The 17,826-nt window shown below is 36.7% G+C and overlaps 1 protein-coding gene across 1 annotated transcript in view; it reads left to right on the top strand.

The window, feature by feature from the left end:
• Positions 1-5,588: 5,588 nt before the first annotated feature.
• LOC106062283 (uncharacterized) overlaps positions 5,589-17,826 on the top strand; it is a 28,195-nt gene continuing 15,957 nt past the window's right edge. The window contains exon 1 of the mRNA XM_056044454.1: positions 5,589-5,878. Coding sequence (XP_055900429.1) covers positions 5,806-5,878 — 73 coding nt within the window. The 5' untranslated portion in view covers positions 5,589-5,805. The remainder of the gene's footprint in view (positions 5,879-17,826) is intronic.

Here is a 17,826-nt window from a genome sequence, read left to right on the forward strand (position 1 = left end):
AAAGTTTTTTTTAAAGTTAGTTTTACATTTTAAACTTTGTTGCCACGAATAAAACTGCACGATATACAGCGAATTCCAGGTATCTTGTTACCTTTACTAATAATAGATCTAAATGGCGAGTATTTTATGGCTACACTAATTAACCTTGAAGCAAAATTTACTGAATCGAGTATAACAGATCCAAAAGTTATTCTTAATAATGCTAGAATAGTCCATTATTCGGGTTTGGCGTCTATAATTTCAGAATTAAACTTCACTCTCGAGTTATTACCCCTCTATTCATCTTTCCTCAATCCAATGGAAACTCTATTTTTATTTCCATCTAATCCTTTTGCTTTCGCACAAAACATAAACAAAAAACAATGACGTAATATCATATAATATTAGCACATCCTTCCTTTTGAAGTTATTATCACAACCTTCATTTTAAAGTTCTTAAGAGTGATATCTACTAGCAGGGCCGGCCCTAGCATTTGCGGGGCTCTATGCGAAACGGATCGCGTGGGGCCTAGTCTGGGTAGGGATAAGCATAATGTCAATATTATTTTTTTAAAATTAGAAATTGGCCTACTTTCGTCTTTGCAATACATTTTTATCAAATGAAAGCTCGCAATGCCACTTTTTATTTATAGGCACCCCAGAATGTCAATTTCGTCTATTCTTCAGGAGATTTGAATAAATTCAAAAAAGTTCAGGACTTTATATTTTGCCTTTTCATGAGATTTCCTGGAGGCCCTGGAAAATCAGGAGGTCGCGAAAACCCTGTTATTTTATATACGTTATAATGGTTTAATTTAATAATGTACACTTAGACTTAGCGCGCATCCTATGAAAGTGCGGGGCCCACTGCGACCGCATAGGCTGCAATGGCCTAAGGCCGGCCCTGTCTACTAGGAACTTTAACAATTCGTCCACTTCTGGTTGTCTTGACTGGCACAACAAGTTCTCTAGACGTTGGTCTATAACTGTTTGTTTCGTTTGTTCCAACATTTTGCAGTTCATTGTCTCCATCGGTATCATAGTACCCAGAGATGTCTTCATCGAAACTCTTATTCAAAAAGCGTTGATTTCTTCTGTATGTTTTTCCGTTTGTCTTTATGTTGTAAGATCTGGGTGCTGAATGTTTTTTATGACAACTGCTTTCTGCCATGTTTGACCTAGACGAACTCTCCGACAGAATAATCTTTAGGTAGTTTTGCTTTTGCATTGTACTTCACTTTGCTTTTCATCTGTCGTTCGTTGAGTAATGTCTCTGCATTTTCAGCTACCGATGGTTTCAATAGTTTAGGATCAGTTGGAATGATTCCCTGAGTCTTCTACTCGTCATCAGTTGTGATGGTGAATACGGCAATCCGCTTATCGGAGTATTTCTATACTCGAGCATAACGAGATATGGATCTTTTCCACTTTTGTATGCTCTGAATCCTTTTGCTTGCGCACAAAACATAAACAACCAACAATGACGTAATACCATATAATATTAGGACAGAATCTTCTTCATGCAGTGGAAAATTAAGAATTTTTTGCCTATCTTGAATTCTGGTCAAAGCTCTTGCTCACAATTAATATAGTTCAGAAGAAACTACAAAAGTCTGGACTGCATATACTGGAAGCTGCTAAAGAAATTAGTACCCTTTCATGCTTTCTGCAAAATGATGAGAAACTGACAAAAACCCAATCCATCAAAAAAGCAAAAGAAGATAGTGAATACTATGGATTCCCTGTAATCAAAACAACCAGAAGAAAGAAAAGACTTGATGGGAAGTTGAGTTCTAATATTGGAATGTCAATAGAACTGCAATTCAAACGTGTTGCGACAGAAGTGCTGGACAGATTTCATATGGAGATGAAGGGCAGATTGCAATGGATACCTTTGGGTTTCTTCTTGAACCAAGACACCTGTTAGATGAAGACCCGCTTATGACAAACTGTGCTACTTTTCCTGTTTGTATGATGAAATAAATGGAAAATCGCTTTTTCAATGATGTCATTGATGCACGAGCACTTTTCATCAACAAACCAGTAATGCAATCACCAATAGACATATTGAGGAAACAGGCTTCATATGAAAATTACGTGTGCTCAGACTTTGCAACCTCCTCCGAATACCGCTAACTCAGGCCACTTCCATTACGTCATGTGAGAGATCATTCTCAAAGCTCAAGTTCATCAAAAACTATCTCAGGAGCACAATGACACAAGAAAGGCTTATCATGGCTTTAATGTTAGTGAAGTCACAAATACTAGAAAGTATCGATGTAGTTGATGTTATAGATGTCTTTGCTGCACATAATGCACGACGTGAAGCGATATCAATTGAGATTTGTCACTTGTGCATTATTTAACAAATAAACAAAGGTATTTTTCATTAAAAGAGTCTTGCTTACTTTTTGTTAAGTTTACTGATATACTGAACCAATTTGATTTGGGGCTTATATATTTTTGCGTACATTATTCCATGTCATATGTCGAATGTCAAAATGCAAGGGGCCCCCAAAGAGGTCAATCCCCCCGGGCCCCCAAATCCCTAGTTACGCCCCTGTTTAGTCGTGCTGCAGTCAAATATATGAAGTAGACATACTCATCTACATTTTTATCTTATCTTATATAATACAGACGTTACTTCAAACAAGAAGATGATTACGTTCTTCGCGTCATGCATTTAGTCATGCATGTTAACCAATGACTTAAATTCTGCCAAGTCACAGGTTTTCCTGGCTGGCTCAGGCAACCCATTCCATGCTCTAATAGCAATTCTATCAGATTGTTCTGTTGTTTTTTATGTTCTTGTAATACTAATAATTCACACATATTTTCATAAAAGGACTATTCAACATTTTTCAGCAATATTTTAGAGAAATTTGCAATAATTCCTCAATGTACCATAGATCTACTTGAGAGGACAGTGACCATTAGGTCCGTTGCGCACGGGAGCTTGTAAAAAAAAAAGTTGTGATAGATGGAAAAAATATATATATAGAAAGCTTATATCTAATTTCTCTTGTTTCTCCATTCAGTTTCAGCAATTAAACTCCTTTTACATTCCTTTCTAAATTTGTTCCATTTTGCCTACATTGCAGGAAAGACACTTGTATAAATCTACTTTGTATTTAGTTATATTTTAGTAACTTTGTTGACCTCGAGTGTTAAACTAAATGTATTGAAAATGTTCATACATGGCGGAATAACTCTAGGCCTATAGCTCGCTCTTTGGTGTATCCGGCGTCCAAAATAGAGGTCGTGTTGATAGGCTTATTTTTTTTTTTTTTAAAGATGCATGATACATTTGTTTTGCATTTTTTAGCACTACAAAATCATATAGGCCTATTCTACTTCTGTTTTTAGCACAAAATAATTTAATTATGAAGGAAGCATTCGACTTTCACCTATGTCAGCGGCGCAACGTAAAACGTATTTTAAAACAAATGGGCAACAGCTGGATATATCTGTGCATTTTAAAATATAGGCTAGTGCATTTCGTAGCAAAAGTACACTTAGAATTTCAGCTCATTTTTTTTTTTTACATAGCAGGCAACAATGGAGGGCAAGTTTGCGTCCTTGACCTTGATTAGCTTTTATACTGAAAATCTTTAATAGGGTATTGACAACTTTAAATAATACTCTCAGACAAAAAATGGCTAGTTCCTTCACCATTAAAAGCAAATGCCGCCTTTATCTGCGTCATATGTGAAAGGAAATTGTTTCTCTAGAACAGGACTCTAGCGTCTCTACAGTCACACGACAAAGTGTTCAAACGGATGAACCAAAGTTGTTCTGGTGGCTCAGTGGTAAAGCATTAGGCTTCAGAACCGAAGGGTCCTGGGTTCAAGTCCTGGGTGAAGATTGGGATTTTTTTAAAGTTCGACTCCGAGTCCACCCAACTCTAATGGATACCTGGCATTAGTTGAGGAAAAGTGAAGGCGGTTGGATAACATGACACTTTCGTTATTCTTGGATAACAGAAACAGATGCCCTTTACATCAGAGCAAAGTCTGAAATGGGAAGCTTTACTTTTACTACTAGACGATAATGAAATGACGTTAAATTAGCTGAGCTAATGATGGAGTTTACTAATAAACATTTTACCTTTGGGAAGACTTCTGACGTTTGTGCCCCAGATGGTGTATTTGAGATTTTGTTAATGAAAGATCTACTCACCTAACAGGTGTGTGGGAGGATGATCTAAGACCATGGTAACTAAAACACACTTTTAGAATGGATAGGTGTGCATGAGTAGGTGTGGGTGTGCAATCGTGCGTGTGTGTGTGTGTGTGTGACTCTTCTTTAGGCAACTAAATATTTCGATTCGCATTAACTAGCATTTATGAGAGGTAACTGAAAAGAAAAGACTTATAAATGTTTTTTTTTAAAGAGTTGAATCAATAGAAATGAGAGGAGAGAGAGAGAGAGAGATAGATAGGCGAGAGAGAGAGATAGGGAAAGATAGAGAGATAGGGAAAGAGAGAAAGAGAGGGAGAGAGAAAGAGATAGGGAAAGAGAGAGATAGGGAAAGAGAGAGAAAGAGGGAGTGAGAGAGAGAGAGAGAGAGAGAGAGAGAGAAATCATTTGATTGATTTCATTGTAAGTTAAATATGTAAATGTTTTTCTGCATATTGTTTATAATGTATATAATCCGAGACTGACATTTTCACTTTTTAGTTTCTATTTGAATAAAATAACTATGGCAAATCATTACAATCTAACAATAGCAATCTTATCTTATAAATTACGGAAGTTCTAAATTGAAGATAGTTGCGTCATACACGTACCCACGTATTAAAGAGACATAAACTGATTCAGACAGCCCATTCTATGTTCCAATCATACTCTAATGGCACTAGGGAAGAGGGAGCACTTGTAAGAATCTGTCCTAGCATATGGAATAAGAAGGCGCCTTTATCTTTGTGTCATTCTGAGTATTTTATTAGGTAATGTATTTGCATTTGTAAGAAATCGTTATAGTTATTAGTTGTAGGTGTGGGTTTTTCTTTTGATATGCCTTATATTGGAATGGAATACATATATGAAGAAATTAAATAATGTTATTTATCATATTTTCATTATTTTAAGAAGGATTACCAGGCTATCATGTCTTCATCTATACCTCCTCTAGGCTCTAACAGACTTTAAGCATCTTTTCATATGAGTAAACTAATTTTACAATAAAAAAAAAATCCAATCCTGTATTTAATGCAAACTAGGTGCCGGTGTAACTCTTTAACCTAGGATTTTTAATCTGTAAAATAACATAAAGTCTAGGTTTTCATATGGTATCCAATCATTGGAATTTGGAACACGTTGAATCAATTTGTTTTGTTAACTTTAAAACAAAAAAAAACTTTTTAAAGTTGCAGTTTTAAACTTTAAGTGTAATCTGTGATCTTGAAACTCTCCTGTGAAATAAGTTAATTACGACTTGAAATCGTCTGCCAAAGAAAATGGCATCAAGGAAAAGAAGGGAAAAAAAAACAAGAAAAAAAAGGTACAAGCAAGCAAAAAAAAAAAAAAACAGTTGTAGAAAAGAAAAGTACGGGCGTGAACGAAGGAAACGAAAAGAGAGACAGAGAGAGAGAGAGAGAGAGAGAGAGAGAGCGAAGAAACATCCAATATTTTTAAATTGTTGTTCACGTGAGTCTGTAGTTTCCATGGTGATGTGTAGAGGATGTAGTACAGACTTGACATTTCTCTAGTTTTTGTTTGCGTTATAATTCAGAACTTATTTTCAATTTTTGTTAAAAATCAGTTTGAGGAGTTCGGAAACAATAAGCTCTGTAAGAAAATAACAGACTGTGTAATATATAGAAAATGAATTCAGTGGTGATTATCACCCTTCTGTTAGCGGTCTACATAGATCTTGGACTAACCTCAAAAACGAAAGGTTGGTGATTTATTAACTTTCAGAAGCAGTTACTTCTATTTTTAGATAACTAGTGTTAAGAAAAGTAGGCGACTAAACTACGCAAGTGTTGAGTTATAGAGCTAGTACTTTATGACTGCATGCGGTTGGCAACTGTTGAAACTGTTAAATATTAGTGACGAAATAAAATAAGATAAGATAATTGCATTGATCCAATTAAATGGAAATTCAGTTTGACTACAATTGACAACCTCAGCGTAACTACTGTACAATAACAGTATAGATGAAAAATTCGAACAACATTCACACACGAAACACATACACATTCACAACCAGCACTTTATGAGTTTGACTTCTATGTACTTCTTGATGACGACAGCTGATCTTGTAACACTGTGACCGAAAGTGGGATGAAGGAGTTTTTAAATCTTTCTGTTTTAGTTCTAATGGAAAGGAGACGACCACTTCATTCAGATCTTATGTAACAATGGTTTAATGGGTGCAGGTTGTCCTTAAGAATCGAGAGTGTTTTGGAAAGGCATCTTTCATGAAAAGCTCTTCAAGAGATGGTAGCTGTGTTCGAGTGATATGCGATGCTTTTTTAATTAGTCTATTTAGTCTAAGTCTTTGTGCCAGTGAAGTATTACCATACCAGCAGCTGATGGTAAAGTTAATTAGACTGCTGATGGTTGCTGTAAAAAAAAAGTTTAATTATTGTTTTGTCGATGTTAAATTTTCTTAGCTTTCTGAGATAGAAAAGTCGCTGGTGAATTTTTGTGAGAGGTTTTGACAGTACTTGTACTTGTTCTATAGTTTGATTGTTATCTAAATTTCTGCAATATGGCCTTTATGTTTCCTAAAATCAATATTCATTTCTTTAGTTTTCTGAACATTTAAAATTAGAAAGTTATCTATACACCATTGGTAAAAGGTGTTAATTGATGAATGGTACAGATTTTCGTCACCTGCAATAAGGCCAATGATTGCTGTGTCGTCAGCAAATTTTATGACGGGAGTGTCATCTGATAGGCTCTGAATGTCATTTGTGTATATGGTATACAATACTGGTGACAGGACGCACCCCTGCGGCGCTCCAGTGCTAAGCTCTCTCGTGCCGGACACATGCCCGTTCACTTTTACATATTGTGGGCGTTTGATAAGAAAGTTTAGAATCCAAGCTTGTACGTTCAATTCAGATAGTTTTTGTATCAATCGATGTGATTGGATGGTGTTGAATGCAGATGAAAAATCTATGAATAATACTCTGGCGTAGTGTCTCTGAGTATCAAGATGATGGTATAGACAATTCAGCATGGATAGTATTGCATCTTCTGTACTTCTTGACGGTTTGTAAGCGAACTGGTGCGGGTCAAGACGTGTTTCGACTTCTTTCAGTAGATGTTTTAAAATTATTTTCTCCAGGCGCTACGGGACGTAGGTCGTTGTTGGAAGCAATGAACTTCTTTTTGGGTACTGGAATTATTTCAGATGTCTTCCAAATGGAAGCTATTTTGTGCGTTTGCCATGACTTGTTGAATATAGCACAAAAGATATAAGCCAGTTGTTCCGCACATAGCTTTACAAGTTTGCCACTGAATTTGTCAATAAAATATATTACAAAGTATTAAAGTATTGAGCTCTTTACATTATAGGTTAATTTATTTATGAGGAAATGAGTTTAAAGGGAAGTAATTCAAAAGATGTCATTAGTCACCAGCATATACAGATCTTGCTTCAGTCATTCCTTATATTAATATCATATTCAGATTTTCAAAAACTATGTTAATATCATATAAGTCATATAATACAAATATGTATTTTTTTTTTTTGCAATTATACAAATATAGCATCACATGGCAAATTCAATTTCTCCGTAATTTTTCATTTTGCTCATTTGTATTTCGATACCCTGCTATTTTTTAAGCCTCAATAAAGTATTTATATTCTGTCAAAAATGTTTTATTTGGTATAGAATGAAAGGGAACTGCATGCATATATATTATATTTATATATATAACAACGTAAGGTTTATAAAATGAAACATTAATTAAATTTAATGACATCAAATCAACGATGGTATCATCAATTAGGAGAGAAAGAGTTAATAGTATTGTTACGAATCTCACTATCCAGGCTCTCTGCAAACTGCACCATACACCACCAACTTAAAGAACTTGACAACTCAGGGCTCCGAAGTAACGTAGCACTTAAATAGTTGAATAAATAACAGCCAATACTGTACAATTGGCAACACGTACACTGTACAAATATCTCTCCGATAACACCGTTCCGCAGTATCAACTCTTGCACTGGCCTCTCCGTCTCGTTCCGGGCTTGCACTGGGTTCAACAGTTCAGGACTGACTTCACACACTAGGCTCGTTGTGTCGGACTCGATCACAGACCAAGATCAAGACGCCAGTCGTCTCAACTGTACTTTACAGTACTCCGCACTGAACCGTCGTAATGCTCCGTACAGAACCACACCGCTGAACTGTGCTGTAGTCGACCGGACTGTAGTAAACCGGGCTCTGAACCCCTGCCGTGAACCGTCTTGACTGCGACACCTCCGCTCTTATATAGGGTCCCTACTGGCCTTCTCGAATCGGACAGAACGCCGCTCGACGTTTCTAAGTGGTCAGATGACTACAACTCTCTCTGTTCACGACGTCGATCCTTCCCGGACCGCCGTTGATCCTTCCCGAACCGCCGTGTTGACACTCGTCTCGGCTGACCGTGGTAAATCGTCACGGTTGACCGCTCGTCTAGCGCTGGCGTGGGGCGATTTGCGTCGGCTGACTACACTCACACCACTACCCCCATCTTTGCTACCACCAGGTTTATAACAGTATTACTACTAAGTTAATAATATGTTTACTTATTATCACATTCACCGTTATCTATTTCTTAGTCCAGTGTTTTTCCAAACTCTCAACATAGGCGTATCCCTTCAATAACTTTCGTTTCTCTGAGGTTAAAAGGATAATAAACCAAAAATAATTCACGAAAAACACAAATTGTTTACAAAAATATAAATAAATATTGTGAATACGATAGCTTTTGGATCAAAGGAAAGGATAAAACGATAGTGTTGAAATGACAGATCATCCTAATTTGTTTCCATGGTTGTCGATTTCCTATTTCTTCGACTTAATGTCTAGGCCCCTACACATGCTGAAAAAAACAACTTCCCATATGCTGAAAAACCAACTTCCCACATGCTGAAAAACCAACTTCACATATGCTAAAAAACCAACTTCACATATGCTAAAAAACCAACTTCACATATGCTGAAAAACCAACTTCACATATGCTAAAAAACCAACTTCACATATGCTGAAAAACCAACTTCACATATGCTAAAAAACCAACTTCACATATGCTGAAAAACCAACTTCACATATGCTAAAAAAACAACTTCCCACATGCTGAAAAACCAACTTCACATATGCTGAAAAACCAACTTCACATATGCTGAAAAACCAACTTCACATATGCTAAAAAACCAACTTCACATATGCTGAAAAACCAACTTCACATATGCTAAAAAAACAACTTCACATATGCTGAAAAACCAACTTCACATATGCTGAAAAACCAACTTCCCACATGCTGAAAAACCAACTTCCCACATGCTGAAAACCAACTTCACATATGCTGAAAAACCAACTTCACATATGCTAAAAAACCAACTTCACATATGCTGAAAAACCAACTTCACATATGCTAAAAAAACAACTTCACATATGCTGAAAAACCAACTTCACATATGCTGAAAAACCAACTTCCCACATGCTGAAAAACCAACTTCCCACATGCTGAAAACCAACTTCACATATGCTGAAAAACCAACTTCACATATGCTGAAAAACCAACTTCACATATGCTGAAAAACCAACTTCACATATGCTGAAAAACCAACTTCACATATACTGAAAAACCAACTTCACATATGCTGAAAAACCAACTTCACATATGCTGAAAAACCAACTTCACATATGCTGAAAAACCAACTTCACATATGCTGAAAAACCAACTTCACATATGCTGAAAAACCAACTTCACATATGCTGAAAAACCAACTTCACATATGCTGAAAAAACCAACTTCACATAAATAATATGAAGTTGGAAAAGGCTAAATGTATTTCAGAACTTTTTCTGTTAAAACCGCATAGGAGAGCTTTCAATACGGTCCATTATTCATTTGATCGTTAGAAAAGATTTCTCCTAAGGTCAGGCGTGGATCCGCATCTCTTCACGTCAAGTCCTGTCTTAAGGTTCCACAATGACAGCGACCATTATTACAATTGGGTCTTGTCACATACGTAGCGTGCAAACTTCGGTCTTGGGCCCACTTGCTACAAGCGGCCGAAGACCGCGCTAACCACGGGTAATTTCTTCATAGTCCTATTCAGTAACTGCCACGAAGCCGTGTAAGGGCCGCCACTCCAGTCACAGGTCTTTGATGACGGCGATCATATGGACGGCGACCTTGTGGGCGGCGACCTTGTGGGCGGCGTAGCTGACTTGCTGGAGTGGGTTGTCAGGCCTCTCTTTCGGCCTGCCCTCACCCTAAATGAGAGTTTTAAAAAAGCGAATCGCTCACCCAAGATAACCCAACACAGGCCATATTTGCCTATCCACATTTCTAGCCAAAATAATCGTGTACTATCTCATCTTATATAATAGAGACGTTACTTCAAAAAAGAAGATGATTACGTCCTACGCGTCATGCTCTTGTTTGAATGCGACAAACTCACGTAGAGAGGGAAACAGGTCTACTTCCCCATTACCAACTCTATTTTGCCATAAATTCAGTTTTGCGATGGAAGCGTTTACTCAATCTTAGACATCCCCCCATGACCCCTCCTTCCACATACACCAGCGGTTCTCAACCTTTTATTCTCGGCGACCCCTTTTTACAATCCACCACTCTGCCGCGACCCCCCCCCCCCACACACACAAATACAGCAATAGATGCATAGACAATAACAATCCATTTTTTCGATGGTCTTTGGCGATCCCTGGCAAATCGTCAATCGACCCCCCAAGGGGGTCGCGACCCACAGGATGAGAACCCCTGACATACACGGACACATTAACGCTAACCCATTAGACCGCTGGACAGTTACATTTGGGCATAACATAAGAGGGAAGCGAACCGATAACAAAGTCACGGGGTCATAGATAGTGAACTCAAAGACTACACAAAAAAATAATATAAAATACTTTAAAAAAATAAAGCTTATATGAAATGCAATTGTATCAATGAATTTGGATCAGTCATGTAATTAAATTTGTAATAGTTCTACACCCTAACCCTGAAATATTTTACCGATAGTTTTGTGTTTAGCGCAATTGCATGCTTTTAGCTTTCTGAACACGCCATGACCCAATCACATGTCTGGACAAATTGGGAAAGGGAAGGGATAAAGAAGTGGGTATCTGGATGAATATTACCGAGATAGCTTTTTAAATGCATTTATAAAAAAAAAAGTCTGAGCGACCAGGGTTCAAACTCGAGGGCTCAAGCCTCCTTAAGCCAACACAATAACCACTGTACCAGTGACGTGCTTATGAATATAAAGGCTTAATAGTTATCTATTGTTAGTTTCAAACTTTAAAGCAAAGTATAAAGGGGACTTAATTAACTTTTACCACCACATCTGTCAAGTACAATTTCTTTCCGTAGTTCGATACCCAACAAAATACTTAATTATCAATAGTTAATTAAGTTAATGTTTTTTTTTTCTTTAAATTGATTCTTGTTTTGTCAGGTAAAAGAAATATTTTGCGAAATTTACGCTTTATCCGAAATAAAGTGGGGGGAGAAAAAACGTGTACAAACCTTTAACCAGAGAGACAAACTATGTGAGTTGATATAAGCTTTGTAAAAGGTAGGCCCTCACTCAGGAATCACATTCAAAAACAAAAAGTAATTACTTTGATTTTTATTTGTAAGTTAAATCTTAGGCACACATACTGCATGTGTGTAGATATTTACTGCTGCTAGGGGGAGCAACTGTTGTGGCCCATCCGTTCTGTGTTTTTACTTTGGTCCACAAGGTTCCCAATATATGTGTATATCATTTGTATGTTCCATGCATATGTTTGAAAAATTAAAAGTGTACCATTGGTTTTAGCACTCCTTTCTTGAAAAAAAATATATTTAAAATCAATACTTTTGAATTGGTCGTTATAGATTTAGTCTTTGAAGATTTTTATTATAGCTTTTATATAGCGCTACTTTCATGCTTATAGCATGCTCAGAGCGCTTTCGGTCCAATCTCATTTGTGGACCAGTGGGGGGGAGGGGGTATCTAGGAGTTGGTTTTCCGTGCTGCCTATAGGCGCTCAGTAAACACAACTCTGCCCGAGTCGGGTGTCGAACCTCGAGCCCCCTTCTAGGTAGCCAAGCCAAGTTCAAGCGCACGACCACGCTTCCCACCAAGATGCGAGAATAGTCAATAGTGAATAGCAAGTTAAAAAGGCAGACAATGAATAAAAGTGTGTACTAGTCAAGCTGAATTAGTTTTGGCCTAGACACGCGCCGAATGTCAAAAACTCCACTGCTCTCTTTAAGTAGAAAGAAAAATAGATTTTGCTTTGAGTTTGAAAACTAATTAAAACGTTTGGTCGACTTAACATGGAGCAGGTTAACTTGACATCTTCGTACCGACAGCTAAACGCCCCCGCACAATCGGGAATTCCTTAAAACTTTCTTTCAGTTTACGGCAAGATTAACAGACGTCAGAATCATTAAAAGATATTTTGTTGACGATTGTAGTCTAGATCTAATTTAAAAACAAGCAAAGTAAAAAAAAAATCCTTTGAAAAAACAAAACAAAGCTTATCTAAAGAAACGATCTCCGCACTATATCTCTCAATAATGTAGAATTTGTTCCCCTTATTCGATATCAAATACTTAATTACCAATAATTTAATTGACTTAATGGTTAATTTTGTAATTGATTCATGTTTTTGTTGGGTAAAAAAAATGTTGAAAGTTTCAACTTGATCCGAGAATGTTCAATTATCTAAGGGACGATACCCTACATATCTGTGAACACTGGAAGATTAATTTCCCTTGTTAGCATCAATAAAGATAATTAATTAACAGTAATAGATTGACTATTTGTATATATTTTTTTTATTGATTGATGCTTGTCTATGCCAGTGAATAGTTGTGCAAAGCGTCAACTTGATCTGAGAATGGGTGTGGGAAAACTCTTTTACCAGACAGACAGACAGACAGATGGGTGAGTTGATAAAAGCTTCTTTATATCTACTATAGAAATTACGCAATCCATAAAGGCTGTCACGTGATACGTAATTTTCATTGTTTTATCAATATTATCACGTGGCTAAATGTGGATTGTTTACGATTGGTTGATGACTTCCATTACACAGTGCCAATTGACTCCCTAGGCAACTTTTTTTTTTCAGGATACAGGATAGGTCTATATGTTGTGTTTTGTTTTTTTTATAAACATGTAATGAAATAAGTCAACTAAAATATCAATATCATGGTTTTATTCAACAAGATTACAGTACACATTGAACGAGCACAAATACGTCTCACATGACATTGTTTAAGTACTGAGAGCACACACACTGGACATAATCTTCTGACACGCTGGAGACACACAGTAAACAACTCAGTTACACTCCAAGGCAATCTTATCTTCTTCTTATCTTATATAATACAGACGTTACTTCAAAAAAAGAAGATGATTACGTCCTACAAACAAGCAAACAAGCACACCGTAGTTTAGGTTTTTGAACAAAAAAATCTTTTGTTAGGATTAGTATATTGTTTTTTTTTGTTTTGTTTTTTTAATGAAGAATTAATTTAAATGTAGAACGAATAGGTTCAATTCCCTGGGTAAAACAATAGTAGAATATGTGTCTTTTTTTTTTTTTTTGATCTCTTAAGGCAGTGTTTCCCAAAGTGGGGTACGCGTACCCTTAGGGGTACGAGAAGACTTTGGAGTGGGTACGCGTTGCACCTCAGTTAACTATGCTGATTTTACTTTTAAATACCCATTTATAATGTTCATTCTTCTTATAGATGCAAGGCGAGGGGTACTCAGAGTTACAACAATTCTAAAAGGGTACACTTGAGTCAAAAGTTTGGGAAACACTGCCTGAAGGCAACAAAAAGAAGTAGAACACATGCCAAATAGGGTCGTGACTATCTTATCTTATATAATACAGACGTTACTTCAAAAAAGAAGATGATTACGTCCTACGCGTCATGCATTTAGTCATGTATATTAACCAATGACTTAAATTCTGCCAAGTCACTGGTTTTCCTGGCTAGCTCAGGCAACCCATTCCATGCTCTAATAGCGCTAGGGAAGAAGGAGTATTTGTACAAATTTGTCCTAGCATATGGGACGAGGAATGTGCCTTTATCTTTGTGTCTTTCAGAGTATTTTATTAAATTTTGTTTTTGTATTTGAAGATTATGGTACAGTGTTTTATGTATAATTGCTACTTTACTTTTGAGTCTTCTGTCCTGAAGGCTTTCTAAATTTAGTGATTTTACTAAAGGTGTTACTCTAGTCAAATGTGAATATTCGTTTGTTATGAATCTCACTGCTCTATTTTGTGTCTGTTCCAGTTTCTTAATGTTTTCTTGAGTTAAGGGGTCCCGAACGGAGGATGCATATTCTATTATTGGCCTAACCAAGGTTAAATAACATTTTAGTTTTATGTTCTTATTTAATTTATAGAAATTTCTTTTAATAAATCCTAATGCTTTGTTTGATTTTTTTGTAGTTTCATCAATATTCACATTTAAAGACACACCAGAACAGTGGACTTAAAGAGTGAAGTAACAATACTACATAAAACACTGAAACACAACTTACAAATACAAACACAACCTATTATAATACTTAGAAATACTCAAAGATGAAAGCACATTATTTAATTCATATGCTAGGAGAAATGTGCACAAGTACTGCTTTTTCCCTAGTAATATTTGAGCATGGAATGGGCTGCGTGAATCAGCCTGAAAAACCAGCGACTTGGCAGAGTTTTAGTCTCTGGTTAACATGCACGATGGATATATGTTGGACGTAATTATCTTCTCTATTGAATGAACGTCGGTAATTGATAAGATAATTATTTTAAATTTTCTAAAATTAGAGATCTAATATTTCATTCTCAAAGAATGTTTGCATCTGAATATATTTTTGAACAACTTTTTTTATAAAGACTTAAACTTAGAAAAATGTCTTAGAAATAGACTGACGTATGGACACCATGTTTACTTCTGTCCCTCACATGTCGACCTAAAACACTAGAAGCGCTTTCTTAGAAATGACAGACTTTCCTGTTAAAAAGAAAAAGTTTTATGTATAGAAGAGATAGAGAACCACGTGGGAAAATGTTGTTTGTTTACGATTGTTGAATGGGGTCCATTGGGTCTTACCCAATATTCTGCCTGACCCATGTCGAAGTCGTCTGCCAATCCCGATAAGTGATAAGTTAATTTGACATCGATATTAGCAGTGTGAGATGTAGTGTAACCTATGGTTTGTACTGCAAGACACTGACCTAGATATATTCTCAATTTGTAACGGTGGAAATTTCAGCGAGATGGGAAGGCGAGATAGACGGAGGACTCAGTGCAAGCAATTTATTTATTTTTTGGTTCCATTTGGCTCACCGACAAGGTGTAAAACGGGGTTTTCACTCTCTTATAATATGTGAGAAGAATCAACACAGTTTTTTAAGCAAGGAGTGTATTTAAAAAATAGGACTTTAAAATACAATCAATAGCTCATCAGATCTGTCCTTGACTTTTGTTGTAGAGGTGCTTGTCAGGCCCGCTCTAATTCTAGATGTAATTATTAGATTGCAGAATGTATACGAAAAAAGTCATGGAAATCTCTTGAATTTATTAAAATCTTCTGAAAACTCATAAAACTCTCCTGAAAAATAGTCAAAATTGTCATTTGTGGGTGTCATTCATTGCGTACAACGCCAATCCTACTCACGATAAAAGAAAAAAAGACATTGTCAGATTTCATGTAATAAAATGTAATAATCGGGCGAATTTTCACCTTAATCGGAAGTTACAATTCTTTATTTACTTTTATAGTCACTGACATATAAATATGCCATAGGTGCAAGGTTCGTAAATTAAAGTTAATTTGATCGCAATTTTGTACTTTGTAAAGAATAAATAAAATTCAAAGTCGATTTTTTTTTCTAATACAAAATATTCATTTTCACGTATTACCCTTATTCCCACCCAGACTAGGCCCCGCGCAATCAGTTTCGCATAGGGCCCGCAACTGTTAGGACCGGCCCTGGTCAGGGGGGCGGTATGGCGAGAGTGACAAATCCCTTCACTTTTTCTGGCCAGCAGCTGTTCTTAGCATGACAAATGCCTGTACATTCTTTTACATTTTCCAGCTTTTCTTTGGAAGACCCTTTCTGTTTGCCTCCTCTACTGTACCATAAAGTATGATATTTGACAGCGAGTCATTTCTTAGAATATGACCGAACCAACTCAGGCTTCGTCTCTTCATAGTATAAAAATTATATTCCATTTTGCCAGCTGGAGTGTTGACTTGTAACAGTACAAATCCGCTTGTCTTCTTTCCCTGGTATCTGATACTCAGTGTTTTACTGTACCATTTACTTTCATATATATATGTTATAACCCTGGTGGTGACACAGATGGGGGTAGTGCTGTGTGTTTTTAGCCTACCCAAATCGCCACTGTCCAGCGCAGGACGAGCGGTCAACCGAGACCAGTGACAGTACACGCCAGTTCGGCAAAGACCTGTGCTGGAAATATCACGCACGCAAGTCACGGCGAATGTAATCAAGCTGAGTGGTCAAGCGACGTTCCATGCGTTTCTAGAAGGCCAGTAGAGACCCTATAAAAGAGCCAGGGTGTTAAGACTCAAGACTTCACTTCACGTTACCTCGCAATGTTAACAGTACGAGGCGAGAACCAGCACAGTGTGTGAAGTCAGCCGGAGCAGAGACGAGGTTTTTGTAAAGACAATGTTAATGTTGTTGCCAATAGACCTCATTCACCAATCGTAAATAAACACATTTAGCCACGTCATAATATTGATAAAACAATGAAAAATACGTATCACGTGACAACCACTAAGGATTACATAATTTGCATAGAAGATATATAGAATCACGTGGCTAAATGTTGTTTGCTTACGATTGGTGAATGAGGTCCTTTGGCAACAACATTAACATTGTCATTACAAAAACCTCGTCTCTGCTCCGCACTGACTCATTCCTCATCCCATATGCTAGGACAAATTTGTACAAATACTCCTTCTTCCCTAGTGCTATTAGAGCATGGAATGGGTTGCCTGAGCTAGCCAGGAAAACCAGTGACTTGGCAGAATTTAGGTCATTGGTTAATATGCATGACTAAATGCATGACGCGTAGGACGTAATCATCTTCTTTTTTGAAGTAACGTCTGTATTATATAAGATAAGATAAGAAGGTCCATTGCGATGTATTTGAAATTAAACCGACTGATACTTTGGAGCCCTGAGTTGTGAGGTTAATTAAGCTCGTTGTGTCGTGTGGTGCAGTTTGAAGAGAGCCTGGAATAGTGGAGATTCGTAACAATATGATACCCAGTATTTTACTCTACCATTTACTTTCATTCATATACATATATATATATACCCTCTCTTGAATGAACTAATCCATTTCTTTTATTGAACCTCCTTTGCTCTATTTAGTTCTATTGGAAAATGCTGTTGTTTTTCTAGATGTAAACATATTGTTTATCCATGTTATAACAACCTTGACCTTGACACGTGACAACAAATATGCTAAATCTCCTTCTCAATGGACCTCATTCACCAGTCGTAAACAAACAAAATTTAGCCACGTGATAATATTGATAAAACAATGAAAATTACGCATCACGTGACAGCCTTTATGGATTGCGTAATTTGTATAGAA

This window comes from Biomphalaria glabrata, chromosome 10, assembly GCF_947242115.1.
Source record: "Biomphalaria glabrata chromosome 10, xgBioGlab47.1, whole genome shotgun sequence".
NCBI classification, from domain to species: Eukaryota; Metazoa; Mollusca; class Gastropoda; family Planorbidae; genus Biomphalaria; species Biomphalaria glabrata.